The 25309-nt window shown below is 53.2% G+C and overlaps 1 protein-coding gene across 3 annotated transcripts in view; it reads left to right on the top strand.

Annotated features, from left to right (window-relative positions):
- MARK4 (microtubule affinity regulating kinase 4) overlaps positions 1–25309 on the top strand; it is a 31555-nt gene that overhangs the window by 2803 nt on the left and 3443 nt on the right. For 2 of the 3 annotated variants that reach the window (XM_037819836.1, XM_037819835.1), the window contains 15 exons: positions 2045–2245; positions 4230–4283; positions 4431–4479; positions 5132–5197; positions 5273–5343; positions 6607–6663; positions 8800–9036; positions 12865–12984; positions 13428–13527; positions 15755–15864; positions 15962–16121; positions 19063–19280; positions 21479–21582; positions 23763–24041; positions 25153–25197. In XM_037819836.1, coding sequence (XP_037675764.1) covers positions 2045–2245; positions 4230–4283; positions 4431–4479; positions 5132–5197; positions 5273–5343; positions 6607–6663; positions 8800–9036; positions 12865–12984; positions 13428–13527; positions 15755–15864; positions 15962–16121; positions 19063–19280; positions 21479–21582; positions 23763–24041; positions 25153–25197 — 1871 coding nt within the window. Of the gene's footprint in view, positions 1–2044; positions 2246–4229; positions 4284–4430; positions 4480–5131; positions 5198–5272; positions 5344–6606; positions 6664–8799; positions 9037–12864; positions 12985–13427; positions 13528–15754; positions 15865–15961; positions 16122–19062; positions 19281–21478; positions 21583–23762; positions 24042–24180; positions 24261–25152; positions 25198–25309 lie in introns of all 3 variants that reach the window. The other variant, XM_037819837.1, reaches the window with a different exon arrangement.

Here is a 25309-nt window from a genome sequence, read left to right as displayed (position 1 = left end):
GGGGCGCCAGCCGGGCAGGAGGGAGCCGGGCCAGCTGGTGGTGCCGGCCAATTTTAGCTCCCACCCCCGGCCCCTGGGGGCTTCATCACTCACTGCCCCAGCTGCCCCTAGCAGGGGTCCCTCAGCCACGCTGCCTGCACTGGGGTGCCAGCCCACCCCCAGGAGGGTTCCCTGGTGCCACCCGATGGGCCTTCTTCTCCCAGCCCTTACTGTGGCCCAGATCGGGGGCCTTATCGCCAGGATCTCCCCACCCCCCTCCCCTGGGAGGAAACTTGGGGTTGGGAAAGGAGCTGGGTGCTCGGGAACCAGCAGCCTGGCTTCGAATCCCTGCTCAGCTCCAGCTGCCCTGGAACCTTGGGCAAGACACTTAACCTGCCTGAGCCTTGGGGTCCCCAACTGGAGACTGTGGTTGTCATCAGACCCCCATCAGAGGTCAGGGTGAGGGCTCGGGGGCAGGACCCCTGCAGTGGTGGCTGTTGCCACCCAGATGAGGGGGGGCACTGTGTTTCTGTCACTTGTGAACGAATCGTGTGGCCCTCCCCAGGCACCCTCTCTCTCCAAGCCTCAGTCTTCCTCCCTGGAATATGGGAGACTTGGCCCGTAGCCAGTGCTGCTCAATAAAAGTGATGTGGGGGTGTGGGGCCATCTAGGGCAGTGGTGGGGAACATCAGGCTCACAGCCTGTGTGACCTTGGGCGAGTGGATTCACCTCTCTGGGCCTCCCCACCTGGAGGCGGGGGCTGGTCACTGCACCCGCATGCCACCCTCACCCGGCCCTGGTGCTGAAAGGGAGGTGCAGCCGCAGGGCTCACAAGCAGACAGGCCAGCCTGGAGCGGGCAGGTGACCTGCGGGGGAGAGAGGCCCAGGAGGGACAGGACGGGAGGAACAGAACGTCGGGGACAGATAGGACAGGGGGTGTGGGAGACAGCGAGGCACTCGTCCAGCAGCAGAGTTTCCCACGATGGTGGGGGGCTGGGTGAGGACATTGTGGCGTCTTCCACAGAAGCACGGTGTCAGAGACCGGAGCAGAAAATGTTTGAATTGGAGGCGACAGCAATTGGAATAAAATGTTAGGGGCAGTAAAAGTGGGAATTTGGATTTGGAGTAGAATTTGGGGGCTAGAATGAGGGCAGTGATGGGCATAATAGAATGTTGGAAGCAATGATGGTGGGGGGAGCATTGGGAGGGGTCATGATTGGGGGGGAGAGTTGGGTGGTGATGGTTGGGGGAGCATTAGGGATGATGGTTGGGGAGCATTAGGGGTGATGGTTGGGGAGCATTGGGAGGTGATGGTTGGGGAGCATTGGGAGGTGATGGTTGGGGGAGCATTAGGAGTGATGGTTGGGGAGCATTGGGAGGTGATGGGGGAGCATTGGGAGGTGATGGTTGGGGGGGCATTGGGAGGTGATGGTTGGGGGAGCATTGGGGTGATGGTTGGGGAGCATTGGGAGGTGATGGTTGGGGGAGCATTAGGGGTGATGGTTGGGGAGCATTGGGAGGTGATGGTTGGGGGAGCATTAGGAGGTGATGGTTGGGGGAGCATTGGGGTGATGGTTGGGGAGCATTGGGAGGTGATGGTTGGGGGAGCATTGGGGTGATGGTTGGGGAGCATTGGGAGGTAATGGGGGGGCATTAGGAGGTGATGGTTGCGGGGGGGTGCATTGGGAGAGGCTATGGTTGGGGTAGGGTGTTGGGTCCGGATTGGGGTCAACAATGATTGGGTTGCAGCACATAGAATAGAATCTTGTGGTGATGACGGAGGTACCTGGAATTAGAAAAGGAAGTTGAGGGTAGGTTGGCTGCAGGGAGGGCTGAAGAAGGGGTCCACTGGCCTGGGACCCTGGCTGCTGCGGTGTCTGGGAGCCCCAGGTGTATTTGTTCTCGGAAACATCTCGTGGTAGAAGGAAGCGAGGACCCCCAGGCATCATGGTCCTCTGTGGCCTGGGTACAAAAAGGGCCAGAGGAAACTGCCCTGCAGTGGGTGCTGCTGAAGGGGGACGGGGCAGGCTCCACCCCCAGCTCACGCACCCTCTCCCCCACCCAGCACGGCACCCTGGGCAGTGGCCGCTCCTCGGACAAAGGGCCGTCCTGGTCCAGCCGCTCCCTGGGTGCCCGCTGCCGGAACTCCATCGCCTCCTGCCCCGAGGAGCAGCCCCACGTGGGCAACTACCGCCTGCTGAGGACCATCGGGAAGGGCAACTTTGCCAAAGTCAAGCTGGCTCGGCACATCCTCACGGGCCGGGAGGTGAGTGGGGTGGGCTGGGACTCGGGGCGGGATCCTGTCGGCCCAGAGCTCGGCAGAGCCCAGGTTGGGGGCTCATTTTGCCCTGAGGCTTTTAGGCCAGTCCATGACTCTCTCTGGAATGCCTCTGAACATCTCAGATTTTTCTAGAACAACCGTAATGGAGAAAAGAGGCATTCCTGGCATTGTCCAGAAATCTCTGCAGAACCGTGTGTTGCATTTCTAAGAATTCACGAGGCTTTTATGTCTGAACCTGGGCCAGCTCCCTGTTTTAGTGGTGGACTTTGGTTCTGCTGCATCTGCCGGTGACGCTGGGGAGAACAACCCATGTTTATTCACCTTGAGTTCTCAGTTACGCCCCTGCCCCCCCATTTCCCCCACCCTGTAGGGTGGGCACGCTTACTGAGAAGGATGGAAAAGATTATTGTCAAAAGGGCCAGTGTAAACCTTGTAACCTAGAAGTGATGCCTCTAACACACTTGATGAAAAAAAAAAAGGTGGTGCTAGTTTCATGATTCCTCTGTGTGCACACACACACATACACATACCTTTAGCTTTAGAGAAAGTGACTGGAGCAATTTCTCCGGCTTTGGATGGGCTCTCCCTGCCCCAGTGCTGCCTGTGCCGAACACACAAGATCTCAGCCCCGGTGCATCAATGGGCAAAGTCAAGCAAACATGCACATTAATGCCAGTTCCTCCAAAGACTAAAGAAAGAGGTCTCACCGGCCAACTGATTTTATGCACAAGTTTGACCACGACAAGAAACAATTATATGCCCATTTTCCTTATGAATTTAGACACAAACAGCTCATAAAATATTAGGAAACAGAATCTGGCATGTCAGTTAAAAAAGCTGTGTAATGACAAAGCTGGGTTTATCCCAGGAATGCAGAGTTCTCTCCCTGTTGACAATTTATTCATGTGCTCCATCACAGTCACAGATTAAAGGAGCGAAACCATATGATTATCTCCGTGCTGGCATAAGAAAGCGTTTGTCAGAATTGAAAACCTGGTTGTAACAATATTTAAAAAGTTAAGAGACCCTCTCTGCCACAAAAAAACACTTTGTTCCCCATATGTGGATCTTGTATATGATTCTCCGGGTTTCTGAAAGGAGCAGCTTTAAGGACACAGGGCTTCCTTCCAGCAGTGAGAGTTCTTTGAGTGGATCTGTGGGTTCTTTCCCCAAGACCCTTTGGGAAAGCTGGATTAAGACTTTTCAAGGCCCCTCCCTATGGAAAAAAATTATAGTGTCCCACCCCAGAGTGTATTCAAAATGAAGACTTGACTAAATGCAAAATAAGTGTAGGTAAGAGTTAGTAACATTCTATTTTTCTATGACCTCAGTATTCTTTCCAAAAAAAAAAATTTTTTTTTTGAAAGTTTTACGTGCGTAAGAGGTAGACTCTTATCAGTCCATATAAGTCCAAATCCTGGCCCACGACTTACTAGTCATGTAACTGAGGGCACGTGGCCGAACAGCTCGGTGCCTCACTTTCCCCATTTGTTAAGTGGGAATAATCCTAGCCCCTGTCTCATAGGGTGGCTGGGAGATGAGATGAGTTCTCGTTGGTAAAGTGTGTGAGCCGGGAGCTGGCACGTCGGAGCTCGGGAATGCTAGCTGCGGTTGGTAGTTACTACCCCACGGTTCCTGCCTTCAAAACAAATCAGTGATGGATGAATGACCTGAGATGCCCTCACAGAGAGGCCCCCTCCAGGTCCCAGTCGACCCCCTCCCCGCTCAAGCAGACGCCTGGAGCAGCCCCACCTGGTCCCCACCATGGAACGGGGGATATTTTCCTGCAGATGCAATGGGAACAGCGTGTGCAGAGGTCTTGAGGCTGGTCCCTCCACCCCTAGGAACAGCCCAGATCGAGGGCTCTGAGAGAGGGGGCGAGAGAAGCCTGTTCTGGGGCGATCGGAGTCGGGGGGCCTTTCCCAGCCTGGGGGCATATGGTACCTGGTTTGACCCACCCTCTTTCTAGGTTGCCATTAAGATCATCGACAAAACCCAGCTGAACCCCAGCAGCCTGCAGAAGGTGAGGCCCAAGGAGAGGGGTGGGAGTGGGGGGCGGGGTCCCCAGAAGAGACCGGTCCCCCACCCGACCCCTCCTGCCCTCCTGCTGGCGCCTGGTGGAAGAAGGGTCCCTGACACCCACCACCCTCACCCTTCTCTGTCTCCCCAGCTGTTCCGAGAAGTCCGCATCATGAAGGGCCTGAACCACCCCAACATTGGTGAGGAGGGGAAGGGAGTGGGCTCCGGGGCAGGCACCCACCTGGGTACATGGAGAAAGGAGAGGAGGGGTCCAGCGGTTAGAGTAGACCTGGTTTCTCCTGGCGGCCGCGCTGGCTGGGTAGCCTCACGCTGGTCGCTTCACCTCCCTGAGCCTCAGTTTCTGGAGATGGGGGTGGTGAGAGGGTCTGCTTCAGGGGCATGTGAGGCTTGGAGAAGGTCAGGCACAGAAACGCCTGGTGCGGGACTAAGCTGTCAGAGCCACTCTTAGTGTTTTCATCGTTGCCCTTATGGTTAGGCAGAGTGAGCAGAGGGGTCTTTCCTGAGAGAAGCAAGATTTAGCCCCAGCCTGGGTGTGGCTGCAGCATTTATGCATCTGTCCATCTGCTTACTCAGGCACCGGGGACATAGCAGTGAGGAAAACAGACACAAATCCCTGGCCTCGTGGCCAGAATGCCAGCTGGAATGTGAGAGAGAACGTGGAAGAGGTGATAGGGGGGGCTGAGGAGATTGAAAACTCTTGCCACCAGTAGGGAGCCATTGAGGGTTCTTGAGTAGGGGAGTGCCATAGGCAGCACATCCACATAGTTAGCGAGTGTAGCTGGGGGTGTGGGTGGGGGGCTCTCTTCCCTTCTAACACCCTGGCTGTTGCAGTGAAGCTCTTCGAGGTGATCGAGACCGAGAAGACGCTGTACCTGGTGATGGAATACGCCAGTGCCGGTGAGGCCCCGCCCCTCTTGCCCTGCACCTTGCGCCCCACACCCTTGCCCTGACCCCACTCACCTCTGCCTGCAGGAGAAGTGTTTGACTACCTCGTGTCACATGGTCGCATGAAGGAGAAGGAAGCTCGAGCCAAGTTCCGACAGGTGAGGTCGGGGTCAGGGTCGAGGGTGGGGCTGGGAGGGGTGCACCCCGATCCTGGGAGGGGAGGGTCTGATTGCTGGGTGTGGGTCTGGGCTGTCCAGTAAATTGGAGGGCTTAAGTCTGGAGGGGGGTGAAGTGGACCTGCAGTTCCCCAAGTGTGAGGATATACAGACACGTGGGTGTGGAGGCGTGCAGGTGCCCAGGTGGGTGGGGACAGGCTATTCAGACAGTAAGGTGCCCAAGTGTGCAGGTGATTGGATATGTGGGTGTGCCCAGGTGTGTTCTAGGTGTGTGGATGAGAGGGTGTGCAGGTGCCAGAGTGCTGAGGAATGTGGATTAGAAGATGGGTGTGAAATAGATATTTGGGTGCCCAGGTATGCAGGTGTGTAGATGCGTAAGAGGGTGCATGGCAGCCCAGGTGCACGGGTGGGAGAGACCCAGGTGGGAGAGACCCAGGTGTAGATATGGGCAAGAGCTCATGCCGGTGTGAGGGTGCCCAGGTGTATGAGAAAGGACGTGTGTGGGTGTTCAGGTGTGTGATGGGGAGTATGCCCAGGTGTGTGTGTGCATAGGTGTGTGGGTAAGAGGAGCTGTAGAGGCATGAGAGTACACAAGTGTGTAGATAAGATGATGTCAGGGTGTCTAGTTGTGCAGGAAGGCATGCAGGTATGAGGATACTCAGGTGTGTGAATTAGAGGGTATACAGGTGTGTGGGTAGGAGGCCACACAGGTGTGAGGGCCCAGGTGTGTGGGTAAGAGGACATGCAGGTGTGAATGTGCACAGGTGTGTGGGTAAGAGGCTGTCCAGGTGCATGGGTGTGTGGGTGAGAGGACATGCAGGTGTGAGGGCCCAGGTGTGTGGATTTGCCTGGGTGAAGGGGTCTGAGTGTGAGGCTGAGGCTGGCACCGTCCAGCTGCCCTGGTGTGGCCGACCTGGGTGTGAGGACTTGAACCCTGGCATGCTGGGACCGTGTGTCTAAAGCTACAGGGATGCTCTGACCTCTTGTGTTTCCAGTTGTGGAAGTCCGGGAGGGGGCTGGTCCCATTATTTCGGGTTTGATGTCCACGGGTGTGAGGATGTCTTGACTTGTGGGTGTCTGAGTGGAGTTCGTGTCCTTGTGGAGTTTGTCCCAGGAGCACCCCGGATCTGGGCACGAGGCCCTGGAGTCTGGGCCCCAGGGTTGGTCTGAGTGTGGGGTCACAGCCCCTGGGGGAGGCCAAGGGGTTAGGGGCCACAAGTAACTGGCCCTCCCCTCCCCTCCCAGATCGTTTCGGCTGTGCACTATTGTCACCAGAAAAACATCGTCCACAGGGACCTGAAGGTAAGCCCCCTACCTGTGACCTCACCCCCTCCAGGGTGGCCTGTACTCTCCAACAAATTCCCCCAGCACTTTTCTCCTCATGCTCCTCCTGAGTCCCAGTGTCCCCTGACTTTTTCCCAAGCTTTTGTGGCAAAAGCAAGGCCAGCAGATGTGGGAGCGGATGGGGGGAGGGGACAGAACAAGAGATGGGCACAAAGGGGAAAGAAACAAAGTGTTCCCGATTGGCTCTGTCTCATGGGAATGGGACCTGGACACTGGTTGTGATAAAGTCCTCCCACTCAGAGCCTGTGGGGCTTTGGCATCTCTCGGGCTTTAGAATGTTCTGGAATCCTTGAGAATTTAGATTTAGAGCCCCAGATCCCACTGCCTCCGGGGCCTTAGAACCACAGGAACCTTGGAACTTGAGAAGGACCTTTTGAGAGAGAGAAGCCCCATTGCGGGTGCCAGCCTAGCAGGGCAGCCCCCTCCAGTTTCTCCATGCCCCGGGGGTCCCCATTTCACACTTGCTTGGAGAAAGTGCACCTCTCAGTACTTCTCTTAGACCAGACAGGTAAGGAAGGGTCTGTCTGGCTCCAGTTCTGTTACCTCCACTGCCTCCTGAGTGCCACCCATGCTAAGTGCTTCACGGACATGCTTCTCAAACTGTCTGTAGGGAAGGGCCAGGTTTTTTATTGTTTTTAATTTCCAGTCCACTAAAGACAGATATTTTTGTAAAGTACAGTGAAAATGAATTGCAAGGAAATGAAATGGGAGAAGAAAGAACAAAATAGAAGCCTAATTTATTATTATTATCATTAGATTCAAAAGGCATAAAACTGCACTAACCAGTTGCTGTAGAAGTTTCTGAACACCTTCTGTTCTCACCTTCTGTGCACCTGTGCGCAGGTGGCTGCACTATAGACCAGGCATTTGCTCTGGAGGTGTAGATTCATCTGGAGGTGCGCGCCCCCTGGTGGAGGGTCCTGGAAGTGGCTGAAAGGAATTTGGGGGTCGGGTTCGTGCCCCAGGGGTACCAACCCGGATGTGGGTTGGGGTTGGACCGCAGAGGAGCATCGAATGCCAAGGAGAGAAATTTAACCCCTGAGCAGGACAGAAAAGCTGTTAGATTCAGGTTTGAGGAAAATCCCTCTGCAGTGGGTCTTTGTGGGTTTTGTCCCCTTGTTGGAGTGTGATACAGAAATAAGCCTGGAGGCAGAGAGTCGCGAGAGCAGGCCAGAGAGCCCGGTGGCCCGGGCCAGGAGAGGGTTGTGAGGTGGTCTGGACCAGAAGCGAGTGACATTTGGAAAGGTGGATTTGTGCATCGATTTGTAGTCAGTCAAAATGCTGGAGGAGGCGACAGGCTTCCACGCTCAGGCTGTGTTGATGATGGGCCCGGCTTGGATTCCAGCTCTGCCATTTGCTTGCCATGGGCATGAGTGACCTCTCTGAACCTCGGTTTCCTCGTTGGTGAAATGACAATTACAATAATATGTGCCTCCCCTCCCCCCAAAATAGGTGAGGGCATTAAATAACAAAACCTTATCATGGTAAAAGACATTTATTGGGCACTGGCTGTGTGCCATGTGCTGTGGTAAGTGCTTTACACTTGACCCCACAACCACCCCTGAGGTAGGTGCTGTGATCATCCTCAGCTAACACACAGGGAAACTGAGGCACGGAGTGGTTGGGTAACCCACCCAAAGTCACACTTCAATGAGTGGGAGAGACGGGAATCTTCCAGAATCTGTACTCTTAGCACCACGTTATACAGCCACTCTGAAAAATGACAGTCCACAGAGCCTAGCGCATAGTAGGGGGCACAGTAAATGTTAGCTAAAATTAACCTTTTCCTTATAAAGAGCAATTAGGCCTTCTTTTCTTTCCTGCTGGGTAAACTGAGGCTCAGAGAGGGACAGGGGATTGTCTGGGGACTCCCAGCTCTGCAGACCTTGTGGAATGATGGCCAACATAGTGCTTACCCCAAACAACGCTATGAGGAAGAAGCTATAATGATCCTCTTTCTGTGGCTGAGGAAACCGAGGCCCAGAGACGTGAAGCTGCTGCCCAAGGTCACACAGGGAGTAGGAGGCAGGGACACGTCAGGCTGGGGGGCTTCAGCCACGAGCCCCCCTCTGCCCACTCCTCCTTCCCTCCCAGGCCGAGAACCTCCTGCTGGACGCCGAGGCCAACATCAAGATCGCCGACTTTGGTTTCAGCAATGAGTTCACCCTGGGCTCCAAGCTGGACACGTTCTGCGGGAGCCCCCCGTACGCCGCCCCGGAGCTGTTCCAGGGCAAGAAGTATGACGGGCCGGAAGTGGACATATGGAGCCTTGGCGTCATTCTGTACACCCTCGTCAGCGGCTCTCTGCCCTTTGACGGGCACAACCTCAAGGTGCCAGGCAGGGCTGGGCATGGGTGGGGGTCTTTCCTGGAGAGGGTCTCTCCAAGCCCCAGCAATCACCCCCACACACACACACACGCACCCCTACCTCCTCTGCAGAGGTCAGATGGCAGGATGGCCCAAGGACACAGGGCAAGATGGGGATCAGGACCCAGCTCCCATTGCCATAGAGGCCAGGCCACACCGGGCCGTGCCTGAGGGCACAGTCAACAGTTATCATCCATCTCCTGCGTGTCCGGCCCTGCTTTCAGCCTTGTGGATAACAGCAGCGAACAAGACCGAGAAAAATCCTTGCCCTCGTACATGCTACAACATGAATGAACCTTGAAAACAAAACATGATGGTCCGGGAAAGAAGCCAGTCCCAAAAGGCCACATACTGATTCTATTTATACAAAAAGCAGAATAGGCAAATCCACAGAGACAGAAAATGATCGATGGTTGCCCAGGGCTTGGGTGGGGTGTGTCTTAGTCGGCCAGGGCTGCTATGACAAATACTGCACGGCAGGTTGGCTTCGGCCATAGGAATTTATTGTCTCACGGTTTTGGGGGCTCCAAGTCCGACCTCAGGATTTTGGCAGGGCTTGCTTTCTCGGGGATTCTCCAGCCTTCTGGCAGCCCTCTGTCACATGGCGATCTGTTCCTCCTTGCATCTGCTTCTCTGGTTTCCACTGGCTTCTGGCTGCTGCTGAACGACTGTGTCCAAATTTGCTCTGCATATAAGGACTCCAGGTGCCTGGAGTAAGACCCACCCTCATTCAATTTGGCCTCATCTAAATAAGTTCTTTGAAGGATCTATTCACAGATGAGTCCCCACCTTAACTAATAATAGCATCTTTAGAGGTCCTGTTTCAAATGGGTTCACCTTGCCAGGAACGCAGATTAAGACTTGGATGTGTCTTTTGTCCACGACATTGATTCAGTGCGCCAATGGGGATTGGGGGTGAGAGCTAAAGGGTGTGGAGCTGCTTTTTCAGGTGATGAAAATGTTCTGAAATTGATTATGGTGATGGCTGCACAGTTCTATGAATATACTAGGCATCACTGACTCATACACTTAAACCCCTGCCCTCATGGACTGACAATCTAGCCAGGCAGACAGACAGAAACCAAAATACAAAAGCAAAAGAGAAGCTGGCCAGTGCTTGGGGTGGGAGGTGTTACGTAGAAGGGGTTGGGAAGTATGGAGTAGTGTCGTTTTTATTTTTCTTTGAACTTTTCATTTTGAGACATTTTAAATCCACAAAAAAAAACTTGCAAGACTAGAACCAAGGGCAGGTGATACCTTCACTACACTCACCAGCTGTTAGCTTTTTGCCCCCTTCGCTCTATCTCTTGGTGGAGTCACGTGGTATCATTATTGTCACCGTTGTCGTGATTGATGAACCACCTGAGAGTTAGCGGCAGATGCATGTCCCTTTACCCCGAAGCCTACATCAGATACCTCCTAAGACCAGGGACGTTTTCCTGTCAATATTCCGCTCAGGAAGTACGCATTGATGCAGCCCCAGCCTCCAAGCCATGGTCCGTCCTCAAATTTCATCACTTGTCCCAATAATGTCCTTTCTTGGCTATTTTTTCTCCCGGTCCAGGATCCCTTCCAGGCTCGCCTGGTGCGGCCAGTGACCCTCCCGCTTCATCTCTTTCCTCTGGGACACTCCCTCAGCCTTTCTGTCTTTTATGACTTTAACAGCTTTGAAGAGCATGGGTCAGTTTTTGTAGAACACCCCACAATTTGGGTTGCCCAGTGTTTCCTCATCATTCCATGCAGGCAGCGCATTTTGGGCAGGAGGAGCGTGGAGCGGTTTTAAATTAGAAGGTCGGGGGTGTCCTTGCCAAGGGGAGGTCATCAGAGAGGAGACCAGAGGGACGAGGAGGGGGACCCCTTCTTCATGGCAGCCGGCCCCTCGTCCTCTTTCCTCCCCTCTGTTCCTCTGTATTAGCACCAACTTTGCAGGGCAATTTGAGGACCCACTGAGATGAGAGGTGCAAAGTGCTCACATAGCACAGCACCTGACACCCAGAAGTACATAGGATCTGGGGGGGGCTCCGATTCTGGAATAATCTCTCCAAGCCTCAAATGTGAAGCCGATGAGAGACCTTTTTTTTTTTTTTAATTTTTATTGTGGTAACTTACATAAATGCAACACAAAATTTCCCATTTTAACCACTTCTGTGTGTACGGTGCAGTGGCATTAATTACATTTACAATAGTGTACTGCCATCCCTGATTTCCATCATTACCAAACTTTCTTCATCATCCTGAACAGAAACTCAGATCCATTAAGCATTAATTAATTCCCCACTCCCCATGCCCTGGGAACCTGTAATCCACTCTCTGTCTCTAAGAATTTGCTTATTCTAGGTTATTTCCTATAACTGAACTCCCAAGAGACCTTTTAAAAGGCCAGTGTCTCCCCTTCCCCAGGCCCTGTCACCTCCTGTCACCCTGCCTCCTGCCCCCCAGCCTTCCCAGGCCTTGTGGGGGTGACGGAGGCACTCAGCCTGGGGCAAGGCCCCACTCTGTCATTTCCTTGCTTTGTGACCTTGGACAAGTCCCTCTCTGAGCCTCAGTTTCCACCTGTAAAATGGGAACAGGAAAGGACCGCCAGCCTTGCAGCCAGATCCAAGTGTAAAGCCCTCCGCTGGGGCCTGGCGTGTGGGCTGCCATCAGGGTGGTGGTGGCCTGACTACTGCTTCACCGCTATGCAGCAGAGGCAGGGTGACACCCCAAGGCTCGGGGCCAGACCCCTGGGTATGAACCCAGACCTGGCCACTTTCTGGCTGTGCCGCCTCGGGCAAGTGACTCAAGTTCTCTGGGCCTCTGTTTCCGTATCTGGAAACTGAGTATCACAAGCCCACTTCATAGCATTGCTGTGAAAGTGGAAGTAACTGCAGAAAGTGCTTAGAACCCCACTGGGTGGGGTGAGTGCTCTGAAAGTGATGCTCATTATTGTGAAATATTCATGAGCCCTGGGCTTCATGAACCGCAGGCACAGGAGTCCCCCCCGGGCACACGCTTCTCCTGGCCCTTCTGGGAGAATGCCCTGGAAGCAGCTGCCCACCCAGCCCCTGGCAGAGGGCCCCGCACCCCCAAGAGAGCCCCCTGTCCACCCACCCCTCCCTTTGTGCCTCCTCGGTGCCGGTGCAGGATGGAAGGAATTCCCACTGCTCTGCCATGCCACGGAGCCTGGAATGAATTAATTTTTCACGGCCTTACTAGGACCCCTCTTGAAAGACCCTTAGGGAAAAAAAATTTTAAAAAGCAGCCAGCATGTGACTCAGTGCCCGTCCTTTGAGACTGCCAGGGGCCCTAGCTCTGTGGGAACCCCGGCTTGGCCCCTCAGCGCGGAGGGGAGGAAGGAGAGCTAGTATTTAAATAGCTCTTGCTCTGGAGCAGGCTTGTGCTGAGCCTTGTACAGTTACTAACTCACCGACGGCCCAGCAGCACCCCACAAGCTGGGTGCTGTGATCCCCGTTTATAAATAAGGAGACCGAGGCCCCACAGGTAGACTCACCAGCTCACCTCCCCTTCTCTCTCGCTTACAGAATACGCTTTCTCTGTGAGAGTTCATGCGTGTGGAAAGTTATGGAGTTTAATCTTTTAAAAAAACAATACCTGCTGCATCTAGTACAATATTCCCATTTGACAGATGGGAACTGAGGTCAGGAGACGGGCGTAAGGCTGGGGCTCTGGGCTTCTGATGAGAGAGAATGTGAGAGTGTGTGTGTGTGTGTAATGAATGAGGAAGGACTTGCATTTGGTGGGAGGCCGGGAGGTGGGGCAGAACCCCCACCCCAGTAACCCCCTGCCCCCCAGGAGCTGCGGGAGCGGGTCCTCAGAGGGAAGTACCGGGTCCCTTTCTACATGTCAACCGACTGTGAGAGCATCCTGCGGAGATTTTTGGTGCTGAACCCAGCGAAACGCTGTACTCTGGAGGTGAGCCACCAACCCACCGGGCCCCTGTCCCGTCTCCTGACTCCCCCAGACTCTGCCTGCCCACCCCTCACCCCCCACCCAATGGCCTTCTTGCCCCTCACATGTCCTCTCCTGGGCCCACCTTCTGCGGCCAGGCAGGGTTACCCAGCAGCCCAGGAAAAGGCTCCCAGCCCTGACGCCAGCCCCCATCCGCCTCCCCACCTCCCCACCATGCCAGTAATTAGCTAATGAGCTCCTCGATGATTACAGGGTGCCGGGCCCCAGATGGTGCGGAGGACGGAAGGCGGTGTCGGGAGGCTCAGGGAGGGGGATGTGGTTGGCGAGGAGGCACTAAGCCTCGGAGAGCCCTGGGTTCTAGGGAGACAGGACCTGGGAGGTGGGAGCCATGTTCCCCCTGGTTCCTCCTGACCCCTGTCTGCCCCACTCTGCTCCCGTCCCTGCAGCAAATCATGAAAGACAAATGGATCAACATCGGCTACGAGGGTGAGGAGCTGAAGCCATACACAGAGCCCGAGGAGGACTTTGGGGACACCAAGCGAATCGGTGAGGGGCAGGGGATGGGCGGGCTCCCCAGATCCCCAGGCCCATGGGCCACGGAGCCATGGGGCAGGGGGCATCTCAGCACCCACCTTGTCGGTGGGGGAGCGTCTGAGAGGCTTGCTAGGAAGAGCTGGGGCTCCAGTCCCAGTGCTGCCACTTTCTGGCTCTGTGACCCTGGGCAAGTGGCTTCTCCTCTTTGTGCTGCCGTTTCCTCGTCTGCAAAATGGGGATAATCGTAAAACCCACTTCATGGGGTTGTTACGAATCTTACATGAGTTAATCCACCTAAAGCACTTAGTGCCTGGCATGTAATAAGTGCTAGATGTTTTTGTCTTTTTTTTTTTTTTTTCTATTTTCTTTTTTTGGTTCTTTTTTTTTGAATGCAATTTTATTGAGATATAATCACATAAGATACAATCATTCAAAGTGTACAATCAGTTGTTCACAGTATCATCATATAGTTGTGCTGTCACCACAATCTTTGAACATTTTCATTTCTCCAAAAAATAAAATTAAAATAAAAAAGAACATCCAAAACGTCTCATTCCCCTCCTCTCCCCATTGTTCATTTACTTTTTAATACAGTTTTATTGAGATATATTCACATACCCTGTGCTCATCCACAATGTACAGTTATTCACAGCACCACCATACAGTCGTGCATTCGTCACCAGAATCAATTTTTTGAACCTTTTCCTTACTCCAGAATAAAAATAAAAGCGAAAAAAAACACCTAAGTCTTTCCATCCCCTCCATCCCACCCTATTCTTTATCTAATTTTTGTCCCCATTTTTCCACTCATCTGTCCATATGCTAGATAAAGGGAGTGCGAGCCACAAGGTTTTCACAATCACACAGTCATGCTGTGCAAGCTACATAGTTACACAATCGTTTTCAAGAATCAAGGCCACTGGGTTGCAGTTTGACAGCTTCAGGCATTTCCCTCTAGTCATTCCAACACCCAAAAACTAAAAAGTGAAATCTATATAGTGCATAAGAATACCCTCCAGGGTGACCTCTTGATTCCATTTGAAATCTCTCAGCCACTGGGACCTTATTTGTTTCATCTTTCTTCCCCCTTTTGGGCAAGAAGATCCTCTCAGTCCCACAGTGCTGGGTCCAGGCTCATCCCCAGGAGTCATATCCCGCATTGCCAGGGGGACTCACACCCCTGGGAGTCACGTCCCATGTAGGGCGGAGGGCAGTGAGTTCACCTGCTGAGTGGGCCTAGAGAGACGGAGGGCCACATCTGAGCAACAAAGAGGCTCTTGGGGGAGGGGGTAGGATTCCCAGGCACATAAGTACTAGATTTTAATATTAAGACAGAAAAAGAGAATCATAAAGCCTTTCTGGAAGAGTTTAGGCATAAATCATCAGCGATCTACATGTTTGGAGGAAAGCTCCACTTTGATACTCACCTCGCCCGTCACCCCTTTGGTCCCACTGCCTCCCACGTGGAGCCTAGAACTCTCGATCCCTAAAGCATTAGCCCTTGAAGAGCCCCTGAGAAGCCTTCCCAAAGCCCTCCATCCTACAAATGAGGAAACAGACCACCGTCAGAGCCTGGCTGCCTTAATCAGCACTTTGATGGTTGCGAGTAACAGAAAACCCAAGTCACTCTGGCTAAAACCAGATAATAATAACAGGTCGAACCACAAGAAGTTGCTGTTTTTATAGGTCAGAAATTGAGAGCACAGGCAATTTCGTATGATTCAACCTAATAGTGATAATGTACTGGTTCATGTGCCGTAACTGAAAGTCTGGGAGGGTTTCAGACTTCAGGCATGGCTGGATCCAGGCGCTCAGAGACCATCCTTGGGAGTTTTCCTTCCCAGGCAGCTCTCACCTCAGGAGAGGCAAGCTGGCACCAGCACTTCCTGGTGGCCTGGACTCCCCTTTCCCGATATTCCAGTAGAAGCCCAAGGCTAGTGAACCAATCAGTCAATCAGTATGACCTTGGGAATGAAAGGTTCAGCTTGGCCAGACCTGGGGCATATTCCTGCCTTTGGGGCTCAGAGCAGGCAGGGGTCAGCCAGATAATCCGAAGGGAGATGGAATGTTCTTCCAAGGAAAATCAGGGTGCTGCTTTCCTTGAGCCTAGAATTTATTTTGGAAGGGGAGGTGGATGCTGGCCTGGCTCAAGAGCAGACATTGCCTTGTGGCCCAGAAACAGGTGAAAGGGAGGGCCTGGGGAGACTGAACCTTGTCTGCCTCCATCCCTCTCCTCCAGAGGTGATGGTGGGCATGGGCTACACACGGGAAGAAATCAAAGAGGCCTTGACCAGCCAGAAGTACAACGAAGTGACCGCCACCTACCTCCTGCTGGGCAGGAAGACTGAGGTCAGAGGGTACCGGGGGCCCCTGGGGCATGTGATGTCCGGGGTGGAGGGACGTGGGGACAGAGGGCTGAGGCTCCTTGTTGTCTGTCCTCCCGCAGGAGGGCGGGGACCGTGGCGCCCCGGGGCTGGCCCTGGCACGGGTGCGGACGCCCAGTGACATCCCCAACGGAACGAGCTCCAGCAAAGCCACCAGCCACAGCAAAGGGCAGCGGACTTCCTCCTCCACCTACCACCGCCAGCGCCGACACAGCGACTTCTGTGAGTACTGGCCCCAAGCTCACACCCATCCCCGGCCCCGCGGCCTTGGCCCTGGGCTCCATCAGGGCTCCTTGGCTTGGAAGCACCAGAAACCTGCTCGAGCTAACCGTAGCGAAGGAAGAAATTTCTCATAAAGATGCAGGGGAAGTGCATGGGGCTGGGAGACAGGCGTGCCCAGCCGGGCTCAGGAAGGGACTTGGAAACTGGAAAAGCAGCCAGACCCGGAGCAGACACTCTCCATGTCTTACTTCCTTTCTGCCCATTGGTTTGTTTGTTTCCCCTTGTCTGTCACTTATCTTGCCTTATCTTTTTCCTGACCTCTCAGCTCCCAAATTTCTTACATTATCTCAGCTTAAAGACCAGCCCAAATGGTGGCTGGAATCTCTTTGATCCACTTATCCTGGACGGAGCTCTGATATTAGGGTTTGGCTTGAATCAGTCCACTGTGACTGTGGCCCAGGAGGGACACGTTGTACAAAGTAGCTGCTGAGAGCCTGTCCCTGCCTCCTCCTCCATATTGAGATGACAAAAACCCCTTCTAATGGAAAGGGGCTGGACAGATATCCAATTGCACCCCACATCTCATCCCCTGCAGAAAATAAGTAGACCTCCCTTCCACCACAAATTTGGCATGGAAACTTCCAAAGGTCTCTTACCCAAGCCCTCATCAAACGTTAATCCTCTCCACTGTTTTTTTAAAAGCTCTATAGAAATGTAATCCCAACACCCTACAGTTCACCCATTTAAAGTGTACAATTCAGTGGCCTTTTGTGTATTCCCAGAACTGCACAGCCATCATCACAAGTCAGTTTTAGAACATTTTCAGAAAGAAAAACTACTTCCCTTAGCCATCACCCCATGATTCTCCCATCTCCCCAAATTGTAGACAACCACGTGTCTATCTGCTATCTCTGGATTTGCTGAACATGGACATTCTGTGTAAGTGGAATCATTCAATACATAGCCTTTTGTGTCTGGCTTCTTTCACACAGCATCATGTTTTCAAGGCTTGTCTGTGTTGTAGCACGTTATCAGTTCTTCATTCCCCTTTGTGGCTGGATTTTCTTCCATTGTATAAATACACCACGTTTTCTTTATCCATGCATCAGTTGACAGGCATTTGGATTGTTTTCCCTTTGGAGCTATGGTGTATAATGCTGCTATGAACACTTGCGTACAACTTTTTACGTGGACGCATATTTTCAAACGTCTTGCCTATTGCAGTCCTCTAGGAGTGAAATTGCTGGAGTGGAAGTCTAACCATTTAAGGAACTGGAGTGCTTCCCAGCTCTCCACTGTTTCTGCAGCCCTCCTTCTCTGTGGGGCGAAGGTGTTTATCTGGAACGGGCGCTGGGGTGGGAGCAGGGAAGCTCAGCGTGAATCTGAAGCTGGAAGTTCTGGGTTCTTCTCCTGGTCCCACTGTCACATGATGTCCATCTCGGTCGAGCCATCCCCCCACCCGGCTCTCGTTCTGTCATCTATAAAGTAACAGGGTTGGCCCAGAAAGTCCCAGAGGAGCTTGTGATGACCGTATCCCATAGTTAGAACATGGTAACCTTGCACATCCCCCACTTGGAGACTTCCTGGTTTCCAGGGGTTCTCGGGGTGAAGGACCGTGGCCGGGTGCCTGGGTTTCTGTCAGTGGAGACTTCCCAGCTTGCTCTGGTTCTGGACCTCGAGAGCAGTAAAGGCCCCTGAGGATTTAACATGCACAAGTTCTGACTCACTTGAAGTTCTTAGAACACTTATTCCCCTTGTTCTAGAACCTGAGATGTCCTGAGGGACCAGATTTTGTTTTGTTTTGCCTCTGAAATTTTTATTACATTCATATGCTTCAAAATTTGATAGTAAGAAAGGATAGGCAAAAAAAAGTCTTTGTCCACACATATCCCCCAGCCCCCTAGGTCCTCGCCTTGGAGGAAGCCACTGTTGCTAGTTTGGTATGAATTCCTTTGGAGATAGTATTTTATTCGTAAACAAATGAACATATAAAGAGATAGCTATAGAAAGAAAGGAGAGGAGAGAGAAGAAATATAAAGATACACAAATACAAAATAGATACATTAATATAATATGGATAAAATATTTTCCTCTTTTAATACAGGAAAGCCCTTTGGAGATATTTTATTCCTATGCAAGCCAATAGAGATAAATACATTTACATAGATAGACACTTTCCCCCCATTTTTATACACAGGACAGCACACTGGATCCTGTCCCTGGCCTTATCTTTTCCACATAACAGTCTGTCTTGGAGCTTATTTTGTATTGGTCCAGCAAGAGCTTTCTGGTTCTTTTTCACAGCCACATAGTATTCCATTATGTGGAAACACCTTGCTTTATGTAGCCAGTCCCCTATCAAAGGACATTTTGGCTGTTCCCCATATTTTGATCTTAAGAAAGAAACAATGCAGTGAATCACCTGGATGTACACCATGTCCTTTTTGGCATGTGCAACTATAACTGTAAAATAAATCCCCAGAAGTGGGGGTTCTGGTTCAGTCTATGTGCATTTATAAATTGGACAGGTATTGTCATAATTATTGGCTAGAAGTCCAAAGTCAGGGTGTCTTCAGGCTCCTGCTTTCTTGGAAGTCTCTAGCATTTTGGTGGTGGCTGGCTGGCCCTCACCCAGCCTCTGCCCTCTGCAGACAGCCGCCTGTCCCCCCCTGTCTCCTCCTCCCTGGGTCCAAATTTCCTCTGCTTATAAGGAGCCCAGTCCTCCCGGATTAAGACCCCCCTCTGATTCAGTTTGGCTTCATCTTAACAAATAGGACCTCTGAAGACACCATTTGCAAATGAGTTCCCATCCACTGGGGTCAGGACTTGGGTGTCCATTTCTTCGTGGGGGGTTCTGAGGGTCCCGGGATCACCCAGAGCTGGTACCGGGTTCTCCAGGCGCGGCCAGCGCCCCGCTCACAGGTCCCCTCCCTCCTCCCAGGTGGCCCATCCCCTGCACCCCTGCACCCCAAGCGCAGCCCGACCAGCACTGGGGAGGCGGAGCTGAAGGAGGAGCGCCTGCCCGGCCGGAAGGCGAGCTGCAGCGCCGCGGGAAGCGGGAGCCGGGGGCTGCCCCCCTCCAGCCCCATGGTCAGCAGCGCCCACAACCCCAACAAGGCTGAGATCCCCGAACGGCGGAAGGACAGCACGAGCGCACCTGTGAGTGGGCGGGGCTGGGGGGCGGGGCCGCCTGGGGGCTCACCTGGGGACTCCGGCCGGCTCCGGTGTTTCAAACCCTGTCAGTCATGCTGTTTCCCAGACCCCACCGCCCAGGACTTCTCATAGCCCTTCCTTCATTCATTCAGCAGACATTGGTGCAGTCCCCTCTGTTTGCCTGATTCTGTGCTTGATGTTACTCTGTAAATTAGCATCCACTTCAGAAACAGAAAGTGCTTTCAGCAGGAAGGATTTAATGCAGGGAATTGGGTGCTTCCAAAATCAGAGTTAGGGCTGGAGGAGCAAGCGATAGGCTGGACTTACGGGAAGGACACAGCACAAGAGAACTGACTCACCGAGGGAGCTGCTCCCTCTGAGGTTGCACCTCACACTGTTGGATTCAAGAACACGCGCTCGTGGCTGTAAGCCAAGACTCAGAAGCTTCATCCTCCACCAACAGAGCCTTTTTTGAGCCCCAGAGGGCTGGAGAATGGGCTTTGGGACCTCACTGAAATGCAGCCCCTCAGCTCGAGGTCTTGCCTCTGTGTGTAGCTGAAGTCAAAGGAGGCAGAAAGGCAGCTGCCACCCCAACCCCACCTTCCAAGTCTTCATGAGTGCAAATATTCGCAGAACCCAGTTCATATCCAGAACCTGAGCTGCACAAGGGCCTGGGGCATGTGGTATTTGGCTTTCCTGCTTGTGCATTTCCCTGGAATGTTCTAGTACAGGTTGAGGGGGCCCAGATGTCCTCTACACAGGGACACAAGGATAGAAGCAGCTTAGGAAAGTGATTGACTCTGAAGTCACACAGACAAGAGTTTGAATCACATTGATAAGTTGTGTGACCTTGGGCAAGTGACTTGACCTCTCTGAGTTTCAGTATTCTACCCTGTGAAATGGGCTCATCAAATAACGTGGACTGTTGTGAGGCTCTTAGAAGATCTTGTACGTAAAGTATTACACAGTGTCTGACATGAGAAGCACTTGATGAAAGAGTTATTGTTAAACCTAGAAAAGGAACAGCAGGTTGACTCCAAAGAAAGTAGAAGGAAGGGGAATGATAAAGGGAAGAGGGGAGCTCAATGAAGGAGAAAGCAGGTGTCATGAGGAAATCTTTGAAAAGACTTAAAAAGTCCATAGAGCTCTGTCAAACTAAGTAGAAAAGACAGGGGCCACAAATTTCCAATATCAGGAATGAAAGGGAGACATTCTTCAGATATAAAAAGACAACGAGAAAATATTAGGAACTACTTCATGCCAATGAATTTGACAACTTGGATGACATGGGCAAATTTCTGTAAAAATGCAATTTGCCAAAGCTGACACAAGAAGAAATAGAGAAACTGAAGTCTTACATTTTGTTCAAGAAATTGAATCCATTATGTAAAACTTTCCCAGAAAGGAAATTCCAGGCCCCGGTGGCGTCACTAGGGGAATTCTTCCAAGTGTTTAAAGAAGAAATAACATCATTCCTACCTAAACTTCCAGAGATGAGCAGAAGAGGGATCACTTCCCATTGTGTTTTATGAGGCGGTGTAATCTCATAGAGTGTGGGGTAGGGACAGCTTTGTGAACAGACACAGTGATACAGAGTGATCAAGGCTGGGTGGAGAAGTCCAAAAGAGGCCACCGGCTCCATGTGCAGCCAGAGGAGTGGAAGTGGGTGGGATGGGGGCAGGTAATAGGAACCGAGGCCCGAAAGATAAGTAGGGGTGAGTCAGGGTGGAAAGGAAGGAGGGGTATTCCGGACAGATGGGTTGGCCCGTAGCTGTTGTCAAATGGCAAAGAAAACAGGTCTGGGGGTGGGGGGGACAGGTGGGAAGTAGGGTGTGGGTGAGCATGGCCGGATGTGTAAAAGCTCAAAGGGGAAACAAGTGTGGCGAGTATGGATGTAAAACAACACGTTTGGTGTGGCTGAACTGGAACTACCAAGGGAAGAGCTGGAGAGGAGGGGTGGACACATAGCCCCCCGGGAAACCTTTCCTGATCCCCTTGCCCCCTCATCTGAGTCCCAGTGGTCTCCCTCAACTTCCATTCTTCTTTCGTATCTTTATGCCCTTTTGCCCCAATTAAACCATCTCCCTCTTGCTCTTGGTTCCCACACCAGCCCCTGACTCCTTCCTAACGAGAGAGGGCAGAAAGGGGGAAAGGGGGAATCCAGGGGTCGCCCCCTCACCCCTCTCCTGCCCTGTCTCCCGCAGAACAGCCTTCCCCCCAGCATGATGGCCCGCAGAAACACCTACGTGTGCACAGAGCGCCCGGGGGCTGAACGCCCTTCCCTCTTGCCAAATGGCAAAGAAAACAGGTATGGAGGGGGGCGACAAGGTGATGGGGGGCTGGAGAGTATATGTGGCTGCCCTGCCCTTGGCAGAACCCACTCGGGTTCTTCCCGTTCCCCTGAAAATCTCCCCACTTCATTCATTAGGCATCAGCTCCAGGAGGGCAGTCTGCCCTGCGCGCCACCTACGAGCCTTGAGAACCTGAGTGGAGTTTTTGAATGATCCATTTTTAGAAGTTTAGAAAGAGAAACCCCAGAATGTCACAGCTTCGCCATCATCTAGTTGGCGGGTTTTCAGACCCCGTTGCCAGAGTGTTAGTTCAATCTCTTTGAGCTGGCAAGTGAGGGAAACCAACTCAGACCGATTGGAGCGGACAAGGGGATAGGTTGGTTCCTATCCCAGTTGGAGTCCAGAAGTGGGGCAGGTTTGGGGGTAACTGACACGGCTGCAGACCAGGGCCGTAGGCCGCGTCAAATGGCCAGCAGGAGGCAGGCTCTGGGGTCAGCTGATAGACGCACGCAGGTGTTACTTTGGCAGTGGCGGCATAAGGGGGTGGCTGGGAGCAGAGATTCTATAGCTGCTCGGTTCTGAGTTCAAATCTCACCTCTGCACTCTGCTGGCAGGAAGACTTTGGGCAGGTCTCTGAGCCTCCATTTCCCTCTCTGCAAAATGAGGCCGATGTTCTCTGCCTCCAGGCCCCATGAGAGGGATCTGGTGGTGATCGGGTGTGTCGTGGACCTGACACAAGTTCTGCCATGTAGCAGGCATTCGATGAAGGAGCACTTTCTTAGTGGATATTGAATACAAATAATAATAACCCACACTTACCAGGCAGCATTTGTGTGTGCCCGGCTTTTGTGTATGTTGGTGGATTTAACACCCGTAATAACTCTGCGAGGTAGAGCCTGGTCTCATGTCCATTTTACAGCTGAGGAAATGAGGCACAGAGAAGTTAAGTAACTCTTCCAAGGCCACACAGCTAGTAAGTCAAAGAACAAAGATTCCAGACTGACTGCAGGGTTTGAATTCATAACCATTATGATACATGGCCTTCTAGTTCTGGCCAAAAGACACTGTATCAGTTAGATTATAGATTCAGCGGCTACAACAGAGAAACCCTGAAATACAGTGGCTTAAATAAGATGGAAATTTGTCCTAGGATGTAAAAGTCCAGGGGAAGGCAAGTGGAGTCACCCAAGGACCTGAGTTGATTCTGCCATTCTCCACATGAGGCTACAGCTCTGAGTCTGAGGCTGCTGCCCCAGTTGCCACTATTTCCCGACCGGCAAGAAGGGTGGAGAGAGTGGAGGACAAGCAGCCTTCTTTTTAAGGGCATGACTTAGAAATGGTACAGAGGACGTCTACTCGTATCCCATTGGCCAGAGCCTGGTCATGTGACTATACCTACCTGCAGGGGAGGCTGGGAAATGTAGTGTCTGACTGGTGGCCGTGGGCAGCAACTGAACCCCTCATATTCTTAGAGGATTAAGTCTGGGGGAGAGGGAGCGGCCACTGCTACAGTTGGGGTTCCCTCTCTGACATCCAGGCTGGTCCTGGGGTTCCTGGAAGGACAGAAATTGGACGTCTGGCCTCTGATGTCAGGACTGGGGGGGCCGGAGGGCTTGGAGGAGGGTCCTGGGAGAATGGGGCTGCCACTGCCCACTCAGCGTCTTGAGAGTGTTAGAAAGAGGGTTCCTTCCTCTTTATTTCCCTGTGTCAAAAAATTGTCATAATAAACACAGGTCCCCCCAAGGTTTAAATCTATTCCTTTCCTGGGTTTGGATGGTGAAAGTTCAGATAGCAAGTGTTTGCCAAGTTCCTGAGGTTTGGTTGGTGAGTAGCAAGGTGTTCGTCTAGAAATTTATCTGAATCTATTCAATTGCTTGGTTTGGTGGTTGGAGAGTTGGGAGGGGGGATGGTTTGGAGGGGATAGAGTTTGACAAAGGGACAGAAGGAGGAGTCACCGAGGCTGGGATTGTATAGTACGCAACCTACACAACTGTACGTGGCATCCCTGTCTCTGAGCTGCAGGCGGGTCTCTGGTCTCAGGCCTGTAAGGCCAAGAATCAGAGGGACTGGAGAAAAGTCCCATCTTGGGGTTCCAGGCTGGTTACGGCTTCTGGTCTCAGGACAGTCAGGAACCAGAGGGACTGGGGTCCTGTCCTGCCTTGGGGGCCCACCCTGACCTGTCCCTCTCTGCCCACAGCTCAGGCACCCCACGGGTGCCCCCCGCCTCTCCCTCCAGTCACAGCCTGGCTCCCCCATCAGGGGAGCGGAGCCGCCTCGCCCGCGGCTCCACCATCCGCAGCACCTTCCATGGTGGCCAGGTCCGGGACCGGCGGGCAGGGGGCGGGGGAGGCGGGGGTGTGCAGAACGGGCCCCCAGCCTCGCCCACCCTGGCCCACGAGGCCGTGCCCCTGCCCACTGGGCGGCCCCGCCCCACCACGAACCTCTTCACCAAGCTGACCTCCAAACTGACCCGAAGGTGAGTCCCCTGGGACAGAGGGGTGGGCGGGGCGGGGATGGCGGGGCGCTAACCTGTCTTCCACTCTGCTCTGCCTCCTGTGCCCCCACATCTCCTCTTCCTCCCCCCCATCCCCCTCACTGCCCTCCTCACACTGCAGGGTTACCCTCGATCCCTCTAAGCGGCAGAACTCTAACCGCTGCGTCTCGGGCGCCGCTCTGCCCCAGGGATCCAAGATCAGTAAGTCCCGTCCCCGCTCTGCTCCTGGGGGGGTCTGCGGGTGTGAGGGGGTGTGTGTGTTGGGGTCTGGGCGTGGGGGCTGGCTGTTCACTTACTCACTCAACAAACAGTGGGAGGCAGGATAGCAGAGTGGCCCAAAGTGCAGCCCCTGGAGCCAGTCACTGGGGGTTCAGACCCCAGCTCTGCTGTGTGACCTTGAGAGACCGCTCCAGACCTCACTTTTCTCCTCTGTGAAATGGGATTGCAGTAATAGTACCTTCTTGATCAGGTTGGTATGTGGCCCGGCAGAATGCTTTGTAAATGCTGGCTGTTACTGTTAGCCATTGAGCGCCTGCTGTGTGCCTGCCCTGTTCTAGAGCTGGGACTAGAGCAGTGAGCAAAATGTGCGAAATCCCTACCCTGGGGAACCAGTCAGGCAATAAACAAGTAAAAAAGTAAGGCATGAAGACTATCAGGTACTGAATCCTAAGGAGAAAAATGCACTGGGGAATGGGCCTGGGGTGGGCTAGGGGGGATTGCAGATTTAAATGGGCAGGCCTGTCTGAGGGGGTGTCATTTGAGCAAGGTCCTGAAGGAGGTGAATGGGGAAGTGTGTGCGCATGTGTCCTGTTGGCTTCTCTGTGTAAGTGTATCTTGGCCCACCCTCCTCTCCCAACTCCCAAATCCTTCAGTCTCTTTTCTGCAACCTGCACTAACTATTTCCGATGGGTCCCCCATCTAGGGGTGGAGAGGGAGATGAAATCCTACTCCAGGCCCTCCCCAGCCCAGCTCTGTCTCACTGGCAGGGGGACCCAGGGCTGAGGCAGGGGCTGTCTGGAGCCCCGGAGCCAGTGGGGTGGGGGTGGCGGTTCCCTGAGCCCTGGTTAGACACTGTGCCCCTCTCCTCCCCTAGGGTCCCAGACGAACCTGAGAGAATCGGGGGACCTGAGGTCACAAGGTGAGTGCTGTCCCTACCCCAGCCTGTCACCCTAGCCCTCCTCTTTGTGGCTTCTGACCCCACCTGCCTCATCCCAAGCCCTGAGCCTCAGCCTTCAAAGGCCAAGTTCCTG

The sequence above is a fragment of the Choloepus didactylus genome, chromosome 27, assembly GCF_015220235.1.
Source record: "Choloepus didactylus isolate mChoDid1 chromosome 27, mChoDid1.pri, whole genome shotgun sequence".
NCBI lineage: Eukaryota > Metazoa > Chordata > Mammalia > Pilosa > Megalonychidae > Choloepus > Choloepus didactylus.
The sequence above is the reverse complement of the archived record's forward strand: the minus strand, read 5'-3'. Positions and strand labels throughout refer to the sequence as shown.